Source organism: Camarhynchus parvulus, chromosome 8 (assembly GCF_901933205.1).
Source record: "Camarhynchus parvulus chromosome 8, STF_HiC, whole genome shotgun sequence".
NCBI lineage: Eukaryota > Metazoa > Chordata > Aves > Passeriformes > Thraupidae > Camarhynchus > Camarhynchus parvulus.
Genome location: NC_044578.1, coordinates 29,844,439 through 29,869,072, shown reverse-complemented (window position 1 = coordinate 29,869,072; position 24,634 = coordinate 29,844,439). Strand labels below are relative to the sequence as shown.

The following is a 24,634-nucleotide window of genomic DNA, read 5'->3' as shown; positions in this document are numbered from 1 at the left end:
TCAAATATCTGCTGAGATCAAGACCCCCCAGATGAAGGGGACAGACACATTCAACCTAATTTCCAGAAAGCTCCAGGGCCCCAAGCCCTTTACAGCAACATGGCCCCACTGTCCTAATCCCAGTTTCCCAATCCCTTAGCACACCAAGCAGCAGGAAAAGACCACGGGTTCTGCTGCCTTTTGACGTGATTTCCCTCTTAACTTTGGAGACTCCAGGTGCAACATCCTGTGCCCTGGCTCTCCAGTGCTCCCACCAGCACACGCTGCTGGTGAGAGACAGGGCCTTCTCTGCAATCACAGGCTAAGCACAGGGCAGTGTGGTTCCTGGCTGAGTGTGATGATGGAAAGCAAACAAGCACATCTCGTCAGCCCCAGAAACCTGCCAGCCACCTACCCCTGCCCTCTCTGCAGGATAAAGCCACAAGCTTTATCTCGTGTTCTAACTAAAGCAGCAAAACATAGCCAAAGAGACCACGGGTCTCCCTGAACTCATGTGTAATTCAGGAGGGCTCTGCAGTCACCACTGCCATGGGAAGTGACAATTGGGCTGGATGGGAACTGCAGCACGGAGCTGGAGCAGCCACACGAGCTGTCCCTGACACCGCCAGCACCACAGCAGAGCCGGCCTGGCTGAGCGCTGGCAGGGCTGAAGCCCAGCCTTTGTCTCCAGGAAACTTAAGCCAGAGGAGCAGGAAGCACTCAGGGTGCAACATGATGCCACAAACCCCTTCCATCTTTCATCTGCTCTCCGGAGCTGCTAAACTAGGTCAGCCCAGCATGGAGCCAGCCCCTCCCAGAGCTCACCCCCGAGCCAGCCGGGGGCCTTGCCCACAGCAGCTGGAAAAGAAACCAGAGATCGGAGAAGCCACAGCCAGAGGGGCAGCAGAGACCGGCCCTCACCGGGCTGGGGTGAGCTCTGGGACACAGAGAAAGGGACACACCAGGGGACACCACCTTCAAAGCACCTCCTGGCTAGAGATCCACTCAGGTGCTGCTCACCCCAGGCCCTGCCTTTGCTGTCAGACCACACAGCTCCAAAGCAAGCAGGAGGGAGATAGCCCCCCTGAGTTTCTTCATTTGAAATGTACCTTCCCTGCCCAAAGTCTCCAGAGCTGAACACAGAGCTCTCTGCTCTAAGCCATCCTTCTGCACTCGCTGACACGGCCACGACAACCCAACCCCACAGGCTGGCACAGCTCTGCAGGCACAGGCCCTCTGCTGCCCCAGAAACTTCTCCTCATCCCACAGTGGTGATCCTTCAGGCCAGCAGAGCTCACTCCCAGCAAGAAACTTCCCCAGAAACTGTGGGGAAGTTGGGAAACCTGAGATCAGTCACTATTCATGGGACCAGATCTAAAGCTGCTTCCCAAAGCAGTCTGAGCCATGTGCTTTGACGCTCATTTTTCTTAGAGACAGAAAACTGTTTCCACTCCAGACAGGGAAAGAAACAGCTGCACAAAGTGGCTCCACAGGAGAAACAGCAGAGGCACAACAACCTGATCAGAGCTGTGCCACCAAATTTGCATGCCAGCCCTTGCCTCCAGGGCCAGGAAACACCACAGCCACCCCTGGGCACACAGCTGCCCACAGGCAGGCCCAGCCTGCCATGCTGGACTCCCTTTGGGATAACAAGGCTGAGGAGTCAGGATGTTTTCTTGCGTGGAAGACGCAGTTCAGAGCAACTACAGCTTTCCACACAGGGGAAATCAAGCCCTCAGGTGTACAGAGAGTCTCCCGATGAATTTGCTTGTATAAAGTCAGAACAAAACACAAACCAACATGAAATGCAACGAGCAGAAGTGTTTCTCTCACACGTACACACACACACACAGAGTACAGCAGGGCAACACACATTTGATAGGCAGGACTCTGGAAACCCTGTCCTAGCTACCAGATTTCTTCTTTACAGTAGGTTGAAATACAAAGAGGAGCACAGTGATGGTTCTCCCCTCACCCCCCAGTAAACAAAGTTATTGCAGTCAGTCAGTCCAACCCACCTCTGCAGCAGCACCACCAGAGCTGCCCAGGCTGCACACAGCTGGAACCCAGCCCAATCACCCTTGTCACACCAGTGTGAAATTCGAGGGAGAAATCACACACTGACTAATCTCCTTTTACAAAGCTTTTTTTTTGATGCAACAGCCTCGATAAAGATGTGATGTGCTTATACACCCTCTCCCACACTGCCGCTGCTAGGCAACGCTGTACAGCCCCAGAGCATCAGCTCAGGTCACCCAAAAACATCAGCTGAGGGACACAACAACATCCCCCTACAGCCCAGCTTCTGCCACAGCCAGGAGCCAGCCCACAGCAGGCAGGAAGAACGAAGTATTGCAGCTAGACAGCGTGTCCTACCCAGCAGCGTGTCCTACCCAGCAGCGTGCCACCAGGCCGGGGACAGCGTCCTCCTCCCCGCGTGCTTTGAAGGGAATACCCAGGCCCCGGCCATGGAGGGTGCCCTTGTGCTGGGAAAGGTTTCATGACATCAGCTGGTGAAGCAGCCCAAGCTGTGACAGGCACAAGATGCAGCTCTCACCTCAGAAGCTCCCTGCCAGCAGAGCACACCCCCAGTACCTGCCCTGGGAGCCAGCTGGTGGCCAGGCAGAGCAGGACCTGCCGTGCAGCACTAAGCGGGCTCCCCAAGCCTTTGGAAACCCAAATGTAAGGGATCAGGGAAAAAAAAAAAGAAGAAAACAGTTGAAAAGCATCACTGCCCTCAGAAAGTGCCTTCTGGAAATGCTCACAGAGCCTGGCTTGCCCACAAGGGGGGACCCAAAAGGGCCCCCATCAGAAATTTCAGTCCCTTAGCCTGAAATGCCAGAGATGTCTCTTCTTCCACACGACAACAACACCCTGCTCCCCATACCCCACCCAGCACCTGACAGAGCAGCCTGTGCCACCTCAGGTGTGCAGTGTGACACATGGGCAGGAAGGCAGCTGGACACACAGAGTGCCTGGCTGGCTCCCAGTCCAGCCACTACAGTGATGCATCACTCCACAGACAACGGCTCATCTTCCGGGGTTTGTGGGGTTTTTTTTGGCAAATTAATATTTTTCCTGTTATTTTTTGGTTTTATTTTATTTTATTTTTTTAGAAAGCATTAAAAATATCTGCAGCTGTTGAAAAAAATCCTTTCCCTTTCGAGGCTGGACGAGGTTTTATTGACAGGTAAATAATCGGTGTGAGTATGTAATAGCAGCGACCCCACTGACGTGGTGCCCCTCAGCAGCACAGCCAGCTGGGGAACACAGAGACTGGCCAGGTTTGGTCATTGTCACAGACCTGGGACACGGGAGTTTCCTTATACTTAGTGATTCCCTAATTCCTGTTCCTGCCCAACCCTCCTCAGGCATCGCTTCAGCACCAACACCTGCCTGTCCCCATGGCAGGCTTCATGCTCCGAAGGGGATCTCCTCTCCAGACCTCCCTAACTCTGCAAGTGGCTTTGCTTTCCACACCAGACAGTTGAACTCCCTCCAGACTCGCTGATCTCTCATCCTTTGGCAGCAGGAAGAAAGACTGGCCATCCTTTTCTCCTAGAAATACAGAGCGGGGGCCAAACGCACGTAATGCACACGATCTTCTGCAAAATCTGCTCGAGCTGATCCACGGCTCCCCCAGCCCACTCACACCAATGAGGTCTCAGGTTAATAAGCAGTGCAGTTACTCAGCTATCTGCTCGTAAGTGGTAGGTGTTCTTGGGCAGGTTGCCTGCTCCTGCCAACTCCCCCACGACTTCACGTTGTCAGCACATCTATATTTAAGACTGGTTTGTTGGTTGGTTGGTTGGGGTTTTTTTGCCTTTGTTTAAAGGGGTTTCCTTCCTTTGTAGTAAACTTAAGAGTTAATAGAAAAAAGTAATTCAAAAGTAATCCAAGCACATCTGTAATTAATTCTGCAGGAGAGGGCAGAGCGACACGAGTCAGAGTTGGCACGCAGTTCCTGGCTCCTGGTGTGCAGTCCTCGGGATGGGCAGAAGGTCCCTGCGCCGAGCACAGCTAGAAGTTGGATTTGGAGTGTCCAAATATGCAGATGGGAAAGTGCTTGACATGAGAGGACCACTGTGCTGCCAGCTGAAAGAACTTGACGTCGTTCCACTCCACGCCATCGATCAGGACTGCAGGGGAGGGTAAAAAGACAGCAGAGTTAAGAAATGCTGAGGGGAAGTGGCCAGCCTGAGGCAGCTTTGCCAGAATTCCCCTGCAGTCGGCAGAGGGAGGCCCGGCCACGCTCAGCTGCTCTGCCCCACTGAGCTGCACTCACAGGGAGAAAGGCTGAGGAGCACACCAGGTTTGGGGAGAAGAGCTCAGGCTGTTGTTCCAGCAGCACTCACTGACACCAGAGCTCCCCAGACTGCTGATTTCAGTGTCACCTGATCCAGCTTCTCAGATTTCCTCAGCACACCTCATTTTCTTTTTTGGGCAAATGCACTCTTACAGAGATGGACATCGGTCTCTCCTCACTGGCACTCTCACCAGGACATCCATGTCTCCCAGAGAGGTGACACATGTCCTGTGAGCACCCCTCATGCCGCCAGTCTCACAGGGACCGGGCCAGGATGAAGGACCCAAGCAGGTCCCTCTGTTGGGGATTACTAACTGAACAGGCTACAGGGTATTTTTGCTCCTGGGTGTCCAGCTCCACTGACAGACACTCCAGGAATGTCTACAAGATGCATATATGGCTCCTGCTGTAGCATGAGCATGTGCCAGTGTCCTGCCCAGAGGAGCAGCCACAATGTCACCACCTGCCACCAACCAACACTTGCACCAGATGTGCAAGAGAAGCAGGGGATGACAGAGAGGGGAATGGAGCCCTGTCCAACCCTTGTCCTCATCCAGAGCACTGACTCAGAGCCAGCTAAAGGAGGATTTTCCCATATCCCAGACCTATTAAAGTCTTCCCCCGTACTGGGCACACTGAAGTCCATTCCCCAGGAATATCCCCACCATGCTAGCTGCAGGGCACAGGGCAGGACACCAGCCCAGCCCTTTGCCTGGAGGACAATCACAGCATGTGAGCCTTGCCCCAGCACCCAAAGGGAGGCACTCACCACGCAGCATGTTCTGCTGATGTTTCGCTGTGCAAATCAGCCTGCTGATTCCTTCAATACACTGGCTCTTTGACTCAACCTCCTTGTCCTTTGTTTTCTTGGGCAAAAACATCACTGGAAGAAAAGCAAACCAGCACAAGGTCAATCTGTGCCACTCACAGGAGCTGCACTGATTCTTGTTTGAGCTTTTGCATTTAAACATTCCTGTCTGAAAATTCTTACTCCTAAGATCCTCCCTTTTTGGCAGGGGTCTGTCAGTGCTGAGCACCATCACTGATGCACATGAGCATCTTATTCCTAAATGTCTCTTTGTGAAGCCTTCCCAGCTCATAATCCTGACCCCAAAGGGCATGAGCTGTCCAAATGCATAAGCAAAGATGTACAAACTGGTTTCACAAAAGCTGGTGGTGTTGAACACCTCTGCTGCAGGCTGGGCCACCCCAGGGAAGAACGCTTGGAGTGTCTCAGGACTGCTTCTCCCACCAGCAGGACACTCCCAAAGGGTGTCACCAGGGCTGGCAGCTCAGCCCCAGCAGGGCCACAGCTGTGCTGGCCTGGCAGTGACCTGGCTGCAGGGCTGTGTACCCATGTCCTGCAGCCCAGGAGGCCCTGCCAGCCTTCTCTGAGTCCACCAGGAGCAACTCCCAGGCCTACTGGCAGAGGATGTTGTGAAGGACAACTACTGGTAGGCAAAATATAAATGCAGAACTGCCTTGTGCTTCCTTGAAAATAATTTGTTGCAGAGCTGTTCTCAATTTCTAAAATGTTTCACATTACCAAGGCCAGGAGCAAATACAAAATCACTGACAACATTCAAAATGCCATTTTGTTCGTTTGGTTTGAGAAAATAAAGCCACGAGTTTAAGAGCAGGAGAGTATTTATCTTCTACTTCCTTTTGACCCACAAACCATTCTGTGCAAAAGCATAAGAATTCTAAAATCATGGAAATACTGAGGTTGGAAAAGATCTCCAGGGTCATTGAATTGAACTGCTAATCTAACACTGCCAACTGCATCCCTAAAACATGTCCCCAAGTGTCACATCTATACATCTTTTAAATACCTTCAAGCATGGGCGGATGGTGGCTTGGCCACTGCCCTGGGCAGCCCCTTTTAGGGCTTCACAACCCTTTTGGTGAAGAAATTTTTCCTAATAGCTAATCTAAATCTCCCCTGGCAAACCTTGAGGCTACTTCCTCATGCCCCGTCTCTCATTACCTGGGAGAAGAGACTGACTCCCACCTTGCTCCAATCTCCTGTCAGGCAGTGGTAGAGAGTGATAAGGTCACCCCGAGCCTCCTTTTCTCTGGGCTGAACACCCCCAGTTCAGCTGCTCCTCCCAGGACTTTGCTCCAGGTTCTGAATCCCCTCGCTGGCTCTTGTGGGGTGCAGGAGGTGAGAGGGAGGCCCCACACTCCAGTTCAGAGGTACTCCTGCTTTGTCACCTCACAGGGATCTGTGATACTTGCTGGGCTTTTGTTTTCCCTTACATGCCTCTTTCATTCTCTGTGCCTCTTTTGAGCTAAAGGCTCACAGGACGGGGATATCATCCCAGAAAGTAAAGTTATCCCAAGTTTCCAGCACACTGCCAGAAAGGAGGGGCTCATTTACCCTCACTGGTGCTGGGGCACAAGCTGCCTCTTATCCAATCCAATATCCCAACACAGCACCAGCAGGCTCCCAAGGAACACAGGCAAACTGTCCAGGCATGGCCTACTGCATGTCCTTGCTCTGTCCCCACCTTGCCCTTTTGGGTGATGGCTTCAGCCACCAGGATGAACACATCTCCTTTTCACCTCTCGCAGAGGAACCACCCTTCCAAACCCTATCACTTCACACAGTCACTCCTCATCAACTGATTCGGATTTTGGGGATAAAAATAGGACTGAGATGCTGTAATCCAGCACTGACAAGTCAGGCAGCCCTGGAGCAGCAGGACAGGGACAGAAGGATGTTGAGTTTGTGAGGTCCCCAGGACGAGGTGAGAGAGATGAGGAATCTGAGTCCACGTTCTCAGAAGGCTGATATTATATTATATATCATATTATGTCATAGCATATGCATATTATATATCATAGCATATTATACTAAAACTACTATAAAAATAGAAGGATACAGACAGAATGCTTAACAAGAATGAATAATAAAAACTCGTGACTGACTCCTCAGAGTCTGACACAGCTGATGGTGATTGGTCAATAAGTAAAAACAATTCACAGGAAACCAATTAAACATGCACCTGTTGGTAAACGATCTCCATACCACATTCCAAAGCAGCAAACACAGCAGAAGAAATCAGATAATTATTGTTTTCATTCTTTTCTGAGGCTTCTCAGCTTCCCAGGAGAAGAAATCCTGGCAAAGGGATTTTTCAGGAAATACGACAGGGACAGAAGGACACCGTACCTTTCTTGTTCTTCTCTTTTGTCACCACAGTCATGGACATGGTTGGCGTGGTGGCGATCTCGCCGCTGGCAGGGAGCCTGCTGACCTGCAGGGACCGGAAAGTGCATTTCAGTGTGTTTTTGGTGGTGGAGGGGTCCTTCTTCTCTGGGTCTCTCTTCCTGTCCACGGGTGGGGCTGCAATCCAGTAATCCACCTGCAGGCCCATCAGCTCAGCACCGAGGCCCTGGCTGGGAAACAAGAGGAGGTGGTAATTCCTGCATGCCTCTCAGCAGGATTCTGTTGGAGTGGCTGCATTGCTGCTCAAAGGATAAACTGCTGGCTCTTTGGGCAGTCAGGCAGTGACATTTCATAGTGAGACTCAGCAATTACAGAAGCCCAAGAAGCCACCCCTGAGAGATGCAGGCTGGGTCGCACTGCACAGAACCTCAGTGAGCCAAGACAAGCTGACCTGCTGCACTCACGAGGGCAAGCAGTGGGAAAGGGAACACACAAGCACTTTCCCCGTGACACAGCAGCAAAGGCAGCTCCTGAGGTGGCCCAGATTACTTCATCTTTGAGTGGAGAAAAGAGGCTGTAAGCACCTTGCTGCTGCCCCCTGAGCACTGAGGAGTGACTTTATCCAGGCACAGCACTGCCAAAAACAACTCTCAGCTGGGGTGAACAAGGACTTGGCAGGTCCATCAACATCAGGCACTCAGTTCCCAGTTCTCCCTGACTTGCTTCTTGCAACTGCCTATCCCCAAGCCTTGCCACTTGCTGGGGAATTCCACTGCTGGAAAAAAAAAGTTCTGCCAGCCCTGTGATGTCTGCTAAACAACAGCAGATTTCAGGATATGCTCTCTTGTTGAAAACTCCTTGCATCATGTGGTAGCAGCTGTGCATCACCAAAACATGCTGCCAGCCCTTTCTTCAGCCAGCAAAGGTAAGATGAGCAGCCTGGGAAGCTCCAGCCCTTTCCTGCCCCTGCCTCTCACTGACAACCCTGAGGGGAGCAGACCTACAAGTGACAGCCTATACTTCTTCCTACACAGTGACAATCAGCATTGAATAATACACAAGTACTAGACAAAAACCTAAATTTATCTACCAGTCTGTGTCCCCAGTTTGAGAAATGGCAGTTGTTAAGGAAGATAAATCTGTGATCTTGAATGAAATATGCATTCCTCTGCACCACCCGTCTAATAAGGAGCTCAAGGTAAAACAAGGACACCCCATCCCTACAGTCCTCTCAGCATATCATTTCCTTTTCTTTGCCATTTATTCAGCTAAAAGTCAGACTGCAAAGCAGAGTTCATCTTTGATGACTAAAACCAGGGTTTTGGTTCTCAGGGCAATATTCAGAAGTGAGATTCTTTAAGGATGATGCTTTTGGAGATGTTGCTTTGAGTTGTAAGGCTCCTTTGCATCACATTTCTCAACTCAGTCATAAAGACAAAGCATCCCAATATTCACCAGGCCCAGGCAAGATTTTTATGTTCCCTTCCCAGTTAAACACATGGCTCAATCATTCAGTTTGGGTCACCCTCCATCCCCTGTGCTGTCACTTAGAGATCAGGGGAGATGGAACAATGTTGAACCTGCAATTCCTTATTTCTTGATGATTTTGCCACACAGTATGAAACCAAAAAGTACCAGATTCTTAGAGCTGGGATATCAGGTTCAGATTTATCACATCCATGGCTCACAGCTTTGATACCCTACACTCTTGGGGGCACCAGTTTCCAAACCACTTCCACCTTTGGAAAACCCCCACACAAAGCTCACACACAAGAATTCAGCTCTGCTCCCTGGAGCCTGCCCAGCCCCAGCTCTCTGCACTGCCAGCCAGCTGCTGCTGGGGCACAGGGGCTCTCCTGCCATCCAAGCACAGGGACACACCAGAGGGGCCTGGGAACTGAGCCCTGGCACAGGTGAATGGGCACTAACACCTTCCAGGGCTGGGCACCCAAACTGGCACTTTCACATCTCCATTGCCTCCTGTTCAAAGGGAACTCTTAAGCCACTCTAAGAGGTCAGAGGTTAAAGGTCGCTGCAGGGCACCCTGGGGTGGGATGAAAGGTCCCCATTCTGTCCCCAACAGGGGCAGCAGGGGATGCTGCTTAGGGAGAGCACATTAGCCCAGCCTCAGAGCATGCTCTGGCACTTCCACAGCCTGACAACCACAGCACTGCTAGAGGGGAGGTTCCTGACACATCCCTTAGTAGCCATTAATGGATCTGCTGTCTGTGAATCTGTCTGACCCCTCTTTGACCTGCTGATGCTGCTGCCACAGAAGCAGCAGGGAGAGATGTGGTCCTTCCTCTCTCCCTTTTAACTGAGCTCTTGCAGTGTCACTGTGTGCCCCCAGCTCTCAGAGAACCCCAGAACTGCTGGGGAAGAGACCTCTAGAGGTGACCCCGTCCAACCCCCCTGCCAAGGCAGGGTCACCTGGAGCAGGTGATGCAGGGATGCATCCAGGTGGGTTTGGGATGTCTCCAGAGGGGAAGAGACTCCACAACCTCCCTGGGCACCTGTCCCAGTGCTCTGCCACCCTCTACAAACCCAACCCCCCTGACTTTGCACACCTTCAGTGGTTTATCATTTTCCTCTCCTCTCCTAAACTGCAGAGTCCCAATGTTCCTAGTTCCCCCTTCTCACAAGACTGCTGCTATGTTCCCTCAGAGGCTCAGGGGAGTTAACAAAATCAAGGGGAACTTCACCAAGTGCCTCTGAGTATCAGAGCTGCACACAGAGTGTTAGACAGCTACACCAACATTTTGTGCAGCAACAAAATGAAGAGTCCTGGCCAGGCCAAGTCTTACTGGCAGTTTTCTAAGGGTTTTCTCCCTTCACCTCTAAAATTTGCAGCTAAACCAGGGCTTAGTCTTACCTGTAGGTGCAATCCCCTTGCTGTTCAGATGTGCTTTTAGGCACACACATGAATGGAGCTGCAGTTCCACCTTACAACTGCCAGCATTACCCTCACAGAGAAAGTCATCAGCTCCTTCAAAAGTCACTCTGACCTTCCACTCACTTGGCCTTTACAAACACAACAATCATGAGGGATTAGCCTGGCACCCACATGTACTAAGAGTCAGTAATTTTTTTGAATACATATATTCCCAAGAGAATCCTGCCCTTGAGACATGGAGCCTTCCCACTAAGTGTAAAATCCCCCCTGCCCTCCCCAGCCCCTTGGCAGCCTCAACAAGGACACAGTCACTCCAGAGGCAAAAGATGTGAGGGAGAAAGGTGACAACTCCAAATGTTTGCTAGGGATGAAGGAAGAACTATTGGTTTCCCTCTGGAGTTCTCAGCCACGTGTATGCCAGATAAGCCAGCCAATGGAGCTGTAAGGAGACAAAACATGGTTTACCTTGGGGAGGAGAAGCTGCCTGTAACAGATGGTGAGGAAGGGGGCGTGGGGGAGGCTTCTTTCACAGCAGGAGACACGGAAGGCGGGGTGGAAGAAAGCACAACGGAACTTGAGGGAGCTGCGTCATCAGAGTCACCTTAAAAAAAGGAAGCCAAACTGTTTGTCTGGGTTTGTCTCACAGCACAGAACACTGGGATAAAGCTCAATCTCTTTGTCCACGCTCCTGCTGCACAGGTTTTGTTCAGATTCAATCCAGAGGTCAGCTGGCCCATCAGTTCTGACTGGCTCCCCATTTCCGAGGGGCTCTGTGCATCTGGGTCCAAGGCAGGCACAGACACTGACACTCCTGGGGCTCCTCCTTGGGCATCTGCTCTCCTAGGGTTTGCTCCCAGCTGATTTTGAGCCTCCTGCACAGCCACAGCCCAGCCCACTGATCTCCTTCCTACAGGGAAGCTCCCCCTGCAACCACTGCAGGGCAGCACCACTCTTGGAATCCAGCACCTCTGGGCAACCACAGGGATCTCCCCGTTCCATCTGCCTCCACCCTCCACAACCAAGCTCTCATCCCCTTCTTGCTGGCCCTCTGGGATGGTGGGAGCACTGTGGCAGCAAGGAGTGACCCACAGAAGGGCTGCCTCCATGCACAATCCTGTGGGTCACCCAGGCCACAAGAATCTGGGTTTGACACTGAAGCAAAACAAGAAACAATCCCAACACAAGGAAATCAATAGTCCTGTGCATATGGAGGGAAAAAAATAAGTTCACAGTGACAAAACAGCACCACTCCATGCCTGTGTGTGTAAGCAGACAGTATTCTTCTGCATATCAGCTTTGCACTCCTCCAGTAAAAAATAAATGGGCCTAATATTTTGCCCATCCTGAAGTTCTCAGGCACTGAGATCAATTTCATTCAGCAATTGAGACCTGAGACTGCAGGGAGACAGGCATGAACTTCTGATGAACTGCCTCCTCAGGCTGAAGCAGGAACCTCAAACAAGTGTAACAGCGAATCCACCCCACTGACAACATTAGAAAAATGGTGTTTTCACAAACGTGAGAGTAGAGCTTTCCTGGATGTCGGTGTGAGAATTTCAGCTGGCCTGAAGCTCCGTGTAAAGTAACAAAGATAAAAGGGCCTCTCCCAAGAGGGAGGGCTCTCTTTCTGCAGGCAGACAAACCACTGGGAGCTAATAAAATCCAACTCCACCTCCCAGCTCCAAGGCATCAGTGATGGACAGTCTGCCTGATGACCTCAGGCTCCCGTGCTGCAGCACACAGGAAACACACACAGGATGGTCCTTACCTGATGTTGCAGAAGATTGTTCCACTATTCCAACCTTCACCACCTAAAGGGGGCAAAACAGAAGAGCTCTATCAAACAAGAGCCCCCTGAATTTCAGGACCCCAAACCCCAGCCCTGATCTCATCTCTGCACTCCCCAAGGCACTGTCCCTGCAGTCAGAGTCGTTAAGGAGCCCTCTAAGAGCCAAGCAGGTCCTGGCAATGTCCAGCCAAGCAGCGCCAGCTCACAGCCCTGCCCTGACCCACACAAAGGACAGCACAGACCCTGCAGGGCTGCCACAGACCTGCCCAGCTCTGCAGCCCATCAGCTCCAAGCTATGCCAACTACAGGGAGGAGAAGGGTCAGAAACATCCCTTCAGCACTGCTTTGATGCACCTGCTGATTACAGACACGCTGCTTCCGTTGCTCAGGAGCAGCCACTTCCAGGGTGCAGCAGAGCTGGGGTTTGTGAGGAAACCACAGAAGCAACAAAGTACAGTTTCTGATCAGAGTTATCCATTCTCTAAACAAGGGAAGTGTCCAACAAAGAAGATGAAGCCCCTACCAAAGCCTCTGGAGGCAGACAGGGACAAACCACCACATGGACAGGTCACAGCGATCCAGATCACGCTGTAATAAGGGCACAAATGTGTGTGGCCAGTCACCAGCTGGTACATCAAGATTAATGATAAATGTCACTGGCAAGAGCTTGTGGAACAGAACATGCTGCAAACAAACTCCCAAGAACACACTATGCCTAGAAAGATAAAGTGGCCCTTGGTGATATAAAAGCAGAGACCTTCTGCAGTGATAATCTGCTATGGTACACAGGGATCATCACTCTTAACACTGCAGAGAAGAGAGCCTTTTTAGGGTTCTTAAGAAACTTGTCTCCAGGGCTAATGTCTACCCTACACAAATGCTGACAAATGGGAAAGAGCTGCCAAGGGAGCTCAGGTCAATAAAAACTGCTTTAGAATGAGCACCGATGTCACACAGGCTGTGTGGTTTGAAAACAGAAGGTCATTAAGTTCAGACATGACCATGTCTGGACCACATCTCTAGGGAGCACATTTCTGTAATATGGGGTCCAAAAAAAAAAAAAAAAAAAAAAGTTAATTCTTAGAAGCAAAATGCTTTGCAGAGTTTGGAGGGCAGGGAGACATATGCTCAACAGTAGATCCTGGAGAGTTGTCAGGCTCTCTGGTGGATTCTCATTTAGATCCAGTCTTGAAAAAGCCACCATGAATTCAGCAGTGTGTACACAGGCTCCCTGAGGGCTCACTGGCCTGGGAGAGGAGGCTGCAGCTCAGTTTGGCCAGTCTCCACCCAAAAGGCAACAAACAACTCAGGCTCTGCAGTGCAGCTGCCATTTGTGCTGTATGTGTTGAACACCAAGAGGATATTCCACAAACTGTCACTGGCTGTGAACAAGGGGAACAGGGTTAGGGGAGGGACAAACAACACAGAAAATTGCCTGCAGCCACCCTGATCTGCAAGCCAGGCAGGAAATCTCTTCTGGCCTTTTCCTCCTTGTTGGCTGACTGAAGATGCTCAAGTTCAGACACATGGGAGGAACACAAGGTTAAACACTTTCCCTTCCCTCCACTCGGGGAGATGCACGACAACACTGCAGTTCCAGCAGGCCTCCATCCAGGAAAGCTGCAGCAGCCAGGCCCCTGTCCCTCCAGGAAGAGGCACATCCTGTTAACTCTCCTGGCAACTGGCTGTCAGCCCGAGGCAGCCTGAGCCTGGCCCTTGTAAGGCTCCACTCCCAGCACTGTGAGCCCAGCTGAGCAGCGTGGCACTGCCCTGCCCATTTCTGGGTCAGAGACTGCACAGTCCAGCTGCAGGACACCAGGTTTTGCACCCCAAAAGCCCAAAAGTGCAGCCAACATCAGCTGCAAACCCAGAAGTCACTGGCTCCCTCTCTTCCTTGTCCAACAGCTCTGAGCAGGCTGCAGCTGAAGGGAAGAGCCTCAGTGCTCATGTCCAGCTTCAGACTTTGTGAGACACCTGCAATTGGCCTTTCACTCCCTTCAGATGTGTTCCACAGGGCATTACTGTGTCAGGAATGCTTCAGAATCAGGAGCAAGCAGCACTGATTTGACCCTCATCACCAGTGACACAGGAAGTCTGTCTGTTCTTTCAAGGCAAGTTTTTTGGGGAGCTGGCAATGGTATGTACACAACAAAGCAATTCCACCACTTTCAGGTAACCAAATCCAGACTGGAAAAGCAGTGCTAATGTCAGGATGACAGTCATTTCAGAGAAACTGGATAAACACTCTGAGCCCCATTAGCTTGCACAAAATACAGGACTAAATCAGTTCTGAAAAAAAGCTTGCAGAGCCCCACAATAGTCTGGGATGTTCCAAGTCCTCTAGGCTTTCCATGTTAGTGGGAAAGGTGCAACAGCTGTTTTGTAAGAACAGTCCATCAGTAGAAATTGCAGTTCATGGGAGATACAAGTTGCCAGCAAAGCTCATCAGCAGGGTACAAACTGGGGAGCTGTGTCTCTCTGCCCTTGCAGAAGACCTCTCTCCATCAACAAACAAAAGCAGATTGTCATCTCAGGAATACTGCAGAGAGACACTCTCACTGAGGAGACACCAGAGTGAAAGCAGGGTCAGCCTGAGGGCAAGAGAGACTAAGCTCTTTAAATGCCTTGGGATTTCAGAGGAGTTCTGATGCACTGAGGGACACAGAGGGGACACAGAGGGGACGTGTCAGGGTCACACTGAGCAGGCACAGCAAGGCCAGTGGGCAAGGCAGCAGCAGGAACTGGGAAGAGGACATCCCAGAGCTGAAGAGCAGCCAAGGGATTTCTTCTGGCTGCAGGTCAATGACTTTACACCTAAAACTTAATGAATTGAAGAGCATGATCAAATAAGGGGAGGGGGGCTAGAAAAAGCAAAGAGCACACAGTGCACAAAATACAGTGACAGAAGAACAAACATGGCCCTGTCCAGACACTCTGCACCTCAGATGGGAACACTTAAGGACAAAAGGGGAAAATGAAGAACTATCCCAAATAAATAACAGGGGTATCAATTTCCTTCCTGTCAGGATGTACTTTTTACTTCCCAGGAACAGATGGGATGCTAAGAGGATGGGAGACCATAAGTGACAAGCATGCAGAGAAATTACACTGGAATAGCAAATTTGGCCAAAGCAATCAACCAGACCAATGCTGGGCACAGCATCCCTACGATCAGGTTTCCAGGGACACATCACATTCCTGCCTGAGAAGTAAAATACACCCTGTAGTTTGTTGAAGTGTCTTAGAGGTTTGCTTAAATATCAGGCAGCTGCATCCAACCACGAGACAGATTTTCATGCTGATCATCTGCCTTAGAGCACCCAATGGCTTCTGCTCAACTCCAGAAACCTGGTAAGTTTAGATTAACACCTGAGAACATATTCCAGCTTGCTTGAGATAGCATCACCACGACAACACTCACCCCGACAAAGGGAATGAACTTCTGCGAAGATTCTTCGTCGGGGCTAAAGGCAAAGAGAAGAGAGTTGTTAGCAGCTCGCCTCCACCCCGCACCATACTCACTCCATAGGTGGCATTCCAGCATGCAGCAGGGACGGACAGGATGCAAGCACCAGTCCAGCCTCCTCTCGAGGCCCCTGCCAGCACCGGAAGCCTGCAGGGGCGGCAGGAGCACAGCCCGCGGGGGAGCACAGCCCACGGCACTCTCGGGGGGAAGGCTCTTCCTCACTCCCTCACGCTCCACAGAGAAACATGCTTGTATGGCATGGCAGTCACCACAGACACACGGCCTCCAACTGCAAGGAAACGGATCTGTGCCACCACAACACAGAGCGATGGGTGTCTTTTGCGCTATTGGTTGTAACTTCAGGGCCACAACTTGCTTCAATCCCTCCTCTTTGCTCTTCACAGATACAAGTGGTCGGTTGAATATTCCTCCCTAACTTCATTATTTCGGCATAAAGACCTTCTACACTTGTTTTTTTCTGGCATCTCTTCAACAAGCCCTTCAAGTGCGTTGTTGTTGTGCCACCACAACACACAGTGCTGGGTGTTACTGGAGCCTGGGGCGCTGTGCCCGCGCGGCCTCCCAGTGTCCCCCCTTGGAGCCTGTGCCATGGCCGGCACATCTCCCATGGAGCCTGTGCCACGGCCGGCACATCCCCCATGGAGCATATCTCCCATGGAGCCTGTGCCACAGCCGGCACATCCCCCTTGGAGCCGTGCCCCTGCCCCGTTACAAGCCGGGACCCGCCATTTCTGCCACAGCACCGGGACGGCCCTCACGCCCTCAGGGCCCCGCCCTCAGGCCCTCCCTGCTGCCGCAGCTTCCACGGGCACAGCCCCGGCACCGGGACACGCCGCCACAGCCGGGCCCAGCCCAGCAAAGGGCACACCAAACCCAGAAACAGCTGGAGACAACACCACACACATCTGGAGAGCCACTCTGCTCTGGGCCCCGCCAGGAAGCAGAGTCAAACCCAGCAGGAATTAGGGGGCAAAGACAAGAGGAGGAAGAGATGAGCGAGGCGGAAGGCAGGCCAGAAGGGCCTGCAGAGCCATTGCTCCCTTCAGTGGCAACAGAGGTCAGAGACAGACCCACAGGGTGAGGAGAAGACCACAGGAGCACATCCACATGTTTGGAGGAGCTACAGCTCAGCAGAGGGAAGTGACTGCACAGGCAAGACACACATTTCTCAGTGACTGAGCACAGGAAACAGGTAGGAAGCACACAAACACTTCTCGTGTTTCTCTTCCTGTGCATCCCCCAGTGCTCAGAAAAATCCATCCAGCACTGCTTTCATCCAGAATTTAGCTGGGAGTAGCATAAATACTGCAGGTCTTTCTGTGCTGTTTCCAGCATGGATCAGAAATGCACCAAATGCACAAAGGTTGTTAACCTGTGTGATCAGCACAGGTTGGACACTTTGCTCTAAGCCCCAAGGAATGGATGCCATCAAACTGCAGTGAACATGACTCAGCCAGAGCTCCCTCTGGTCCGAAGCAGAACACGACTTTGCAAACAGCCTCTCGCTTTGGCTCAGCTCTGCTGATCCATCCTTAAGGCAAAGCCAGGGCCTTTGCTCCCTTCCTACCTTACACCCTCAGGCACTGCACCCTTGCTGTTCTCCTCAAGCACAGGACAAAGTGACCAAGTCCCTGATTCCGTGCTGGAAGGCAGAAAGGTCCCATCTTTGCAAACACCTCTGCAAACACATCTCCTACAAACAGGATGTTTCCAGCTCCAGGTTTGCAAAGGGAAAGGAGAAAACCACAGAGCTGTTGGGAGAGGCACAGAACAGAGGCTCAGCTCTCTTCTCCTTCCTTCAGCTCCTTGGGCTTGGAGGCTGGCAAAAAGTGAGTCCCACTCACCAAGCTAGGGAAGCACCACAGCCACCCAGTCATCTCTCAGCTACTGGATGGCTTTGCTCCGAGCTCTGAACAAATCAACCATGTCCAGTTCCAGCAGAAAACTCATTCTCGTTCCCCTGAGAGCTCTGATTCCCACTGCAGAGAGCTCAGGGGCAACTCTGAAATACATCATTTGCTTCAGCCACCATTTATCAGGGCCCACAGAGATGCACAGGCTGTTCCTGAAGCAATCCAGCTGGATTTCAGCTCAGCCAGCCTAGTCCTGTCACATATCCTCCTGGGAACTCTGCTCTTGCACATGTGTCTCTGGAAATGCAGCTTATCAAAACAGCTGTTCTTCTTGTGGATGAGAGAAAAGATGAGATGACCATGCTTGTTCTTAATTTCTTCCTTGATGCTCTTCCCAATTTTTGTTCTTCAGGATCTCAAGATCCCAAAACATGAATTCAGAATCCCTTCACCTCAGTAACAGCTGCTTCGATTCTTCCTCCTATCACAGCCCTGCACCTAAAATATCTCCCATCTCTGGAAAGGCAGCTTCCCCTCATTACCTCAGCTGCACAGATTCCCAGGCTGCAGAGGGTTAACTCCACATGTCCAAGGCTTTTTTTAATTTTACCCACAGGGCTTCTGAAGGCCCTGGTACCTCAGCGGTAATTTAAAGCCAGACCTGGCCCAAGTTTGTGATTTTTAGCAATAACAGATGTGTCATCTCTCTAACCAGGAGGGTCTCAGGCACCACCTCTACTCCAGTCAAGTCCTGAAGAAGGCAACAGAAAAGAGAGGACTTCTGTCACTGAAGGACTGTCAGGACTCTGGGCCATTTCAGGCCAGGCACCACCACCACTCACCTATGACATGAAATCTGTCCTGCCCCCTGGGCAACTCCAGCTGTCAGCTGGCTAACACTGTCCTGCTTCCACCAGGGCCAAACCAAACAAGGGACAAAGCAACACCTGGTCCTCATGACACATCACATGAGTCTCCTCTTAGCCTTCCCAAAAACCTCCTTTCCAGCATCTTCACTTTCCTGTGGTGGGCTGGACATAACCAACAGGACATCCATCATTTCTTGAGCCTTGACTCTCCTCTGCTGCACTCCTGTTGCATTTCCAGCAGCTGCCCAAGGAGTCTCCTGCAGTAACCAGCAAGATAAGATGAGCTCTGCTGAGCCAGAGGAAGGACCAGGCCCCTCTTGGCCAGCCAGATTCAGGTCCAGCAGCTGCTGCAGGGTGTGTTTGAGGAGAAGCACTCAGAGCAATGACCTGGACTGCTCAGCCACTGAGACACACAGCAGGCAGGATCAGTGTAATCTGTGCTCCTGCCCAGGAGCCCTCCAATCCAAGGGAACTGGGAGCAAGAGCAGGGAAGTGCTCCCAAAACCTTTTGGTAAACACACAACCAGGCAGGCAGTGATCCAGCCCTTGCCCTGACAAGTGACCAATGCCTCCATTTCCAGCAGCCAGGCTGCTCCCCAGATTCATGCAAGGGCTATCCAGAAGCCACAAGGCATGAGCTGTGCTGGGCACTGAATTACAGTGGGTGACACCAGCCCAGCAGTCCAGCTGCACTGGGAATGTGTGAGAGCTGATTCTCAGGCCTCAGATACCACAGGGTTTCTTTCAAGAAAGCAATGCAGAGACACATCAGTGACATGCCCGTCCTGGTGAGAGGCCCACCCCATCCCCAGGGTCTCAGCTCTCCAGGTGTTGCCTGGATTGCACTGCTCCTTCAGAATTCAGTAACCAGGGCTTCTCCCAGAGCTCACAGATAGTCAGTCACCCAGTGTAACTCAGAGGAGCTGCAATGGCACTTCATTTCCTTTGTGAACCCCCTTCCTCACAGCCAGGCCCTGTGCTTTCAGGTAAGGTCAGCAGATGCTGCAGAAGACCAGGACAAAGCTTTGGCACCATTGCAGTCCATCACAGGCAGTTCATGCGCCAACCTTTGCCATGACAAACAGAACAAGGGCACGGGGAGAGAGCAGGGTCAGAACAGGGACAGCTGGCAAGAGAGTTGTAAAGCAGCTCATCACATACAGCTACATCCTAGAGACTGGCTGGGCTTTCCTTGCACCACTAGGACTTGTTTAACAGAGCAAATGCCAGGATTCTGGGAGAATTCTTTTGCAATGAATTTGTAGGTAGTGCTGCTTGTTTCTACCTGGACCACTGCCTTGAAAGCTGGCCTTGGAGAAGTCTGACCTCAGGGGGGAGGGAGTTGCAGTAACTTTGTGTGCTGAGTACAAAATAAAAAATGCCCAATAATCATATGATTCAAAGCAGGGGACCCTGCAGAGCATGGGGGGTTTGGAGGCAGCTCAGAGAGCACAGCTCCACTGCCAGCACACATCTGTCTTCTCTTTCTTAAGCTCAGAGAAGTCCCATATGTTTGGGGTTCTCTGCCAGTAAGAGACCGGTTCTCAAATTTTTGATTACAGGGAGGAGATTTGCTGGTGTGCGCTCGGACACTGCACAGCTGATCCCCACCCTGAGCCACTGAGTGCCACCTACAGCACTCCAGCTCCAACAGATGGGAACTGAAAAGCCTTTTCTCAATCCTGATCCTTCTGGAGCTATGCTCTATATTCTGATGGCTAAGGGAAAAGGCAAGAAAAAAACCCACCTTCTCCATGCTGCACTGCTCTAAGCTACTCTCTGAACAACCCCTTCATTCCCACTCAATTGACATCCTGGGAACCCAAATGTGTGGTCCAAAGGCACAGCAGTCACTTTCAATGCTGCATTCTGCCAGCAGATGCCATGGTTTCAAAGCAGTGAGCAGAATTCAACCCAAAGCACAAACTGTGCATCCCAGACCTGCAGGACCTGTTAAACAAGGCACAAATCACCAGTTCACTGGGAAAAGAGAGAGGAGCTGGGAGAGGGAACCTAAAAGGAACTGATACCTTATGGTAAAATCAAAATGAAAGCTCTTTTTCCTTTTCAGCAAGCAACCAAAGAAAAAGATAAATGTGTTATTATACTTACAACAAAGTGATACATTTGTTTAAATAGTGCTAATGGAGACACAATTTAACAATACCCTTCCCTAAGTTGCTGCCAGGGACAGAGACCCCCATTCCTAACGGAAGGCACACGGGAGACAACTGCCCATGCTCCACTGAGAGCCTCTGACTCACCCTCCTTTGCTCTCGGGGCACTGACCTGAAAGCAGAAGTTATTTTAGGGCAGACACACAGAAATACTGAGAGATTGCAGGTTATGCCAGAGTCTGACTGAGTTTCAGCAATCTCTCTTCCCAATAACCTCCTAAATGAAAACTATGAACAGCTTCAGGCGTGGCACCAGAGTCCAAAGGGTGTCAAACCCAAATGGATCAGATCAGCCTGGTAAAGCAGTCCTGCACACTGCTGGGAGGGATACAGCTCAAATACATTTCAGCTGTTTTCCAATAAAGTGCTGAATTGACCTTCTGGACACATTAAAAAGTCAAAACCTTTAAATGTGTTTTAATGACACAAATGAAGCTGTAACAGGATGGAGGGGGCAGTGGAAAGCAGTGCAGAACCCAGCACCTGAAGGGTGCAGAGGAAGAACCAGGCAGCCTCAGAAGGGATTCCCACTGCACTGGGGTGTCTGAGCTCCCTGCTGGTAACCAAGGTAAGCCTTCACACCAAAAACTAAATGCAGAACTGAAGGCAAGAGCTTCAAGTGCTCTGTAGCTCTTTAAATTTCATCCTTATTATCATGTTAACTTTAACAGAAGTCCACAAATACATGAAGAGACTAGACTAGTGTCTTTTACTTGACTAGTCAGTCTGGAAATACAGGAAAAACACGCAGAATGGGTGAAATTTCACTGAATCATTTCTGCACAGTAATGTGAGAGCAGACAGGAATTCCACAGGAATGCAAAAGCAATATACTATGAGAATTTCCAAAAAGAAGGGGGAGAAGTGATGCTACCCACACTTTCAATTTCTCCCAATTCTTAGGCAAAGGAGACACTAATAAGGGATGTTAATGGACCAAAAATGAAAAATCAAATAGAATTAATTAAAAATTAACAACATCCGTGTCTCACAGGGACTTGCTAGTCCCTAACTGAGGAAACTCACATCAGCTGAGTTCAAGTCTATCATTCTCCTCTGTCCCTTGATAACAGTGCTTCTCTACCCTTCAGTGACAGTTACTCTTCCTCCTGGACCATGGCCACAGGAGGCCCCACTTACTCCTGAGTCTTGTTTTCAGGCCCCAGTCCTCCCTCCTACAGCCTGCTTATCCCTTAAGAAAAGCTGAAATGAAATCTGGTGAATGTCAGCCCTCCCCAGCAGGAGTCCTGGTAGCTTGCAACTGCCAATCAACAAGGATTTTGTCTCTCCTGCAAGAAGCTCTGCTATTTACACTCCAAAAAGAAAGGGGCTTAGTTTCCTAAATGCCAATGTAAAAAAGGTCAGGTCTCACAGAAGATACTCTGTGGGAGAATGCCAAGGTCCAGTCTGACCCACCTGAGGTCTCTGTGGTGAGAGATCTCTGGAACCTAAGCACATAAAACCTGTCCATCCCCATCCTGCTTAGCCTGCACTTCCCCAAACCTCTTACATCTTCAAAAAAAGCAGAATATCTGCACTTAAAGTAACCCTGCTGCTGTAGATTCCCTGAGTGGAACACACTGCTGGGTGCAGGCTCCCAAGGGCTTTGCTGTTTGGTTTTCAGACTGCTGGCACGACATGAGAACAGCACTTTGCCGTCAAGCAGCAGCTCGTGCTGGGAGCCAGCAGGACGAGGGGGCCATACCTCTTCTGTTTGTAGGTCAGCATGGCTTCAGCAATGGGCAGCTGGTGAGCACAGTTTGCCCCTGCAATGTACTGAGTTATCCGGGACACGACGTCGGGCGCATCCGAAACTGCAGAGAACACAGGGAAAAGCATTCAAGTGACTGCTCAGACCATGCCCTGGCCTCCCTCAGACCACTGCCAGCCCTGGCCTCCCTCAGACCACTGCCAGCCCTGTTCTTCACCTGCTGGTGCTGCCCAGCCAGCTCTGCACCTTGCACAAGAAGCTCTGCCTATCCCAGAGCGCAGTAAAGCTGAATCTGTACTCAGCATTTCTGACCAAATCTGGGGTCTTTTAGATTTATTAAAAGCTTTTCTTTGTCCCTGCCCAGAGTCAGCTTTAGACATTTCATGCCTTGGCTGCAGGTGTCTGCTGAAGAAAGTGCCTGGCCATGTCTCCCAGGTGAGCTGCTCTTACACCAGCACTGAGTTACCTGAGTTTCTTCTAATGAACTCATGGCCCTGCTCACTTGGGCAAAAAGACTGAGGGGCACACAAGGGTAGGAAGAGCACAAAGATCCCGTGATTTTGTGAGACTGTGGTTCATTCAAGTTGACACAAAGACATTTCCTAAATGCCTTCCATACTTCAAGCAAAGAGCCTCAACTGTGAGATCCCAGGAACACAAGTGACCTTCAACAGGCATTTCCATACTTTAAAATGGGCATTTCAACCCAGACTCTTTGTATTTGAACAGTGAACTGGTAAGACTTATGGTTCTCTGCCAAATCTTCTTGTGCCATTATGGAGTTCCTGTGCAGCTGCCACCACACAGACAAAAATGCAGAATGTACAAAGTCTGCACTATACAAAAATGAAGTGGACTTTTCCTTATAGCATGCAATCAACTAAGGAACAGATATGGCTCTTTCTGGGTTTCTACAGGCAATGAAGTATTCCTAATTCAGACACAAAAATCAAGTCTGTATTGACATTGTTCTGCATTTTCAAGTGCACCAAGTAATTAAAGGAAACCAGTTCCATACACTAGTTCTTCCCTGAATTCAGGATTAAGGGAAAGTGTAGCTTGGATAGCACACTAGGAGATTTCTAATCCAGCCTCCTGCTCCAAACAGGGCTGACTTCACCTTCAGAACAGGGTGCCCCAGGCCTTGTCCAGCCATGTCCCCATCTGCTGGAAACAGCTCTGAACAATTATCCCTGAAGAGGTCTCTCTCCTCCTCTCATGGCTAGAGGACTTCCAGGAGCATCCTGGGAGTCTCAGGAACTCTGCAATTCCAACAGGGAGAACCACATTGCAACACTCATGGTGCTACACAAACTTCAAAACTTCTTCCTTCTAATGAAATTTCTGTGTGGGCAATGCTGCCCACAACAGCATCAAATCTCAAGCCTTCATGTAGCCCTGAATGTGGCAAATCCTCCTTTCTCCTGTTCCTTTCCATTCTTGAGGAAATGGAGGAAGAAACTGTAAGCATTCATATTTTAAACAAATTAGTACTTTAACTGAAGTAAGGCTTTAATCTGGCCTAGAACAAACTCAGATCAGAACAGGAACTTGTTGGTCTGACCTAGGGCAGCTCCCACTTGTTACCACACTGGTGAAGAACAAAATTCTTCTTTAATGAGAATGTTTTCAAGTCTGCTGGCAGGATCTTTCTCATACATAACTAACAGAAGTTAATCTTCCCAGAGCTTCCAGTTTTCCAAACGTTTTAGGCTGCACAGTTCCTGAAGGAAAGCAATGTACTGAACTTAGGAGCAAGACCTCCACATCAAAGAACAAAGCTGAGAGCCAGGTAAGAACAGCATGACTCACAGGCAGCTAGTTAATGCCTCTGAGAGCCCATAACTGATTGCAAACCACCGTGGGCAAGACTTAGAAAGGTCAGCATCTGAAATGGGAATGTGGTGGAGTGAGGAGAAAAGAGGAACAAAACCACTTGTCTGCTTCCTCTTGTATTTACTTGACCTCTGCTAAAATTACTCACTCAAGCTTTTCATCCCACACAGGCCAGACAGACACAGAGTCTTACCAGTGGTTTGTGCTTCAAGTTTGTTGAACAGATCTCTCCAGGCTAGATCTTGGAAGAAGTTGTTGTATCTATAATCTACAGACCCCAGATACTTGGCCACTGGATGAGAGCCTAAGAAAGAAAGGAAAACATCACAGCTGTGCTCTCCAGCACTGAACACAAGCATGGCTTTGATCGGTAAGGAATTAAACCCCAAAATCAAAACCACACTAGACACCTCAGAAATAAACTTCTTCAATTATAACCAAGTCATTTAGTCCAGCTTATCTCTACAGGAGCATGCAAACAGACTTCCCAGTGCAGACTGCTTCAACACTCTGCTATCTTTCACTTGAACCTTCCCCCTACCAAATTAAATTTTAAAAGGCC

The 24,634-nt window shown here is 50.4% G+C and overlaps 1 protein-coding gene across 1 annotated transcript in view; it reads right to left on the bottom strand.

The window, feature by feature from the left end:
• Positions 1–3,793: 3,793 nt before the first annotated feature.
• The window catches only part of PACS2 (phosphofurin acidic cluster sorting protein 2), a 75,154-nt gene continuing 54,313 nt past the window's right edge, over positions 3,794–24,634 (bottom strand). Inside the window, 8 exon segments of the mRNA XM_030953188.1 lie at positions 3,794–4,118; positions 5,055–5,168; positions 7,461–7,687; positions 10,816–10,951; positions 12,119–12,161; positions 15,561–15,603; positions 22,231–22,339; positions 24,266–24,376. Coding sequence (XP_030809048.1) covers positions 4,000–4,118; positions 5,055–5,168; positions 7,461–7,687; positions 10,816–10,951; positions 12,119–12,161; positions 15,561–15,603; positions 22,231–22,339; positions 24,266–24,376 — 902 coding nt within the window. The 3' untranslated portion in view covers positions 3,794–3,999.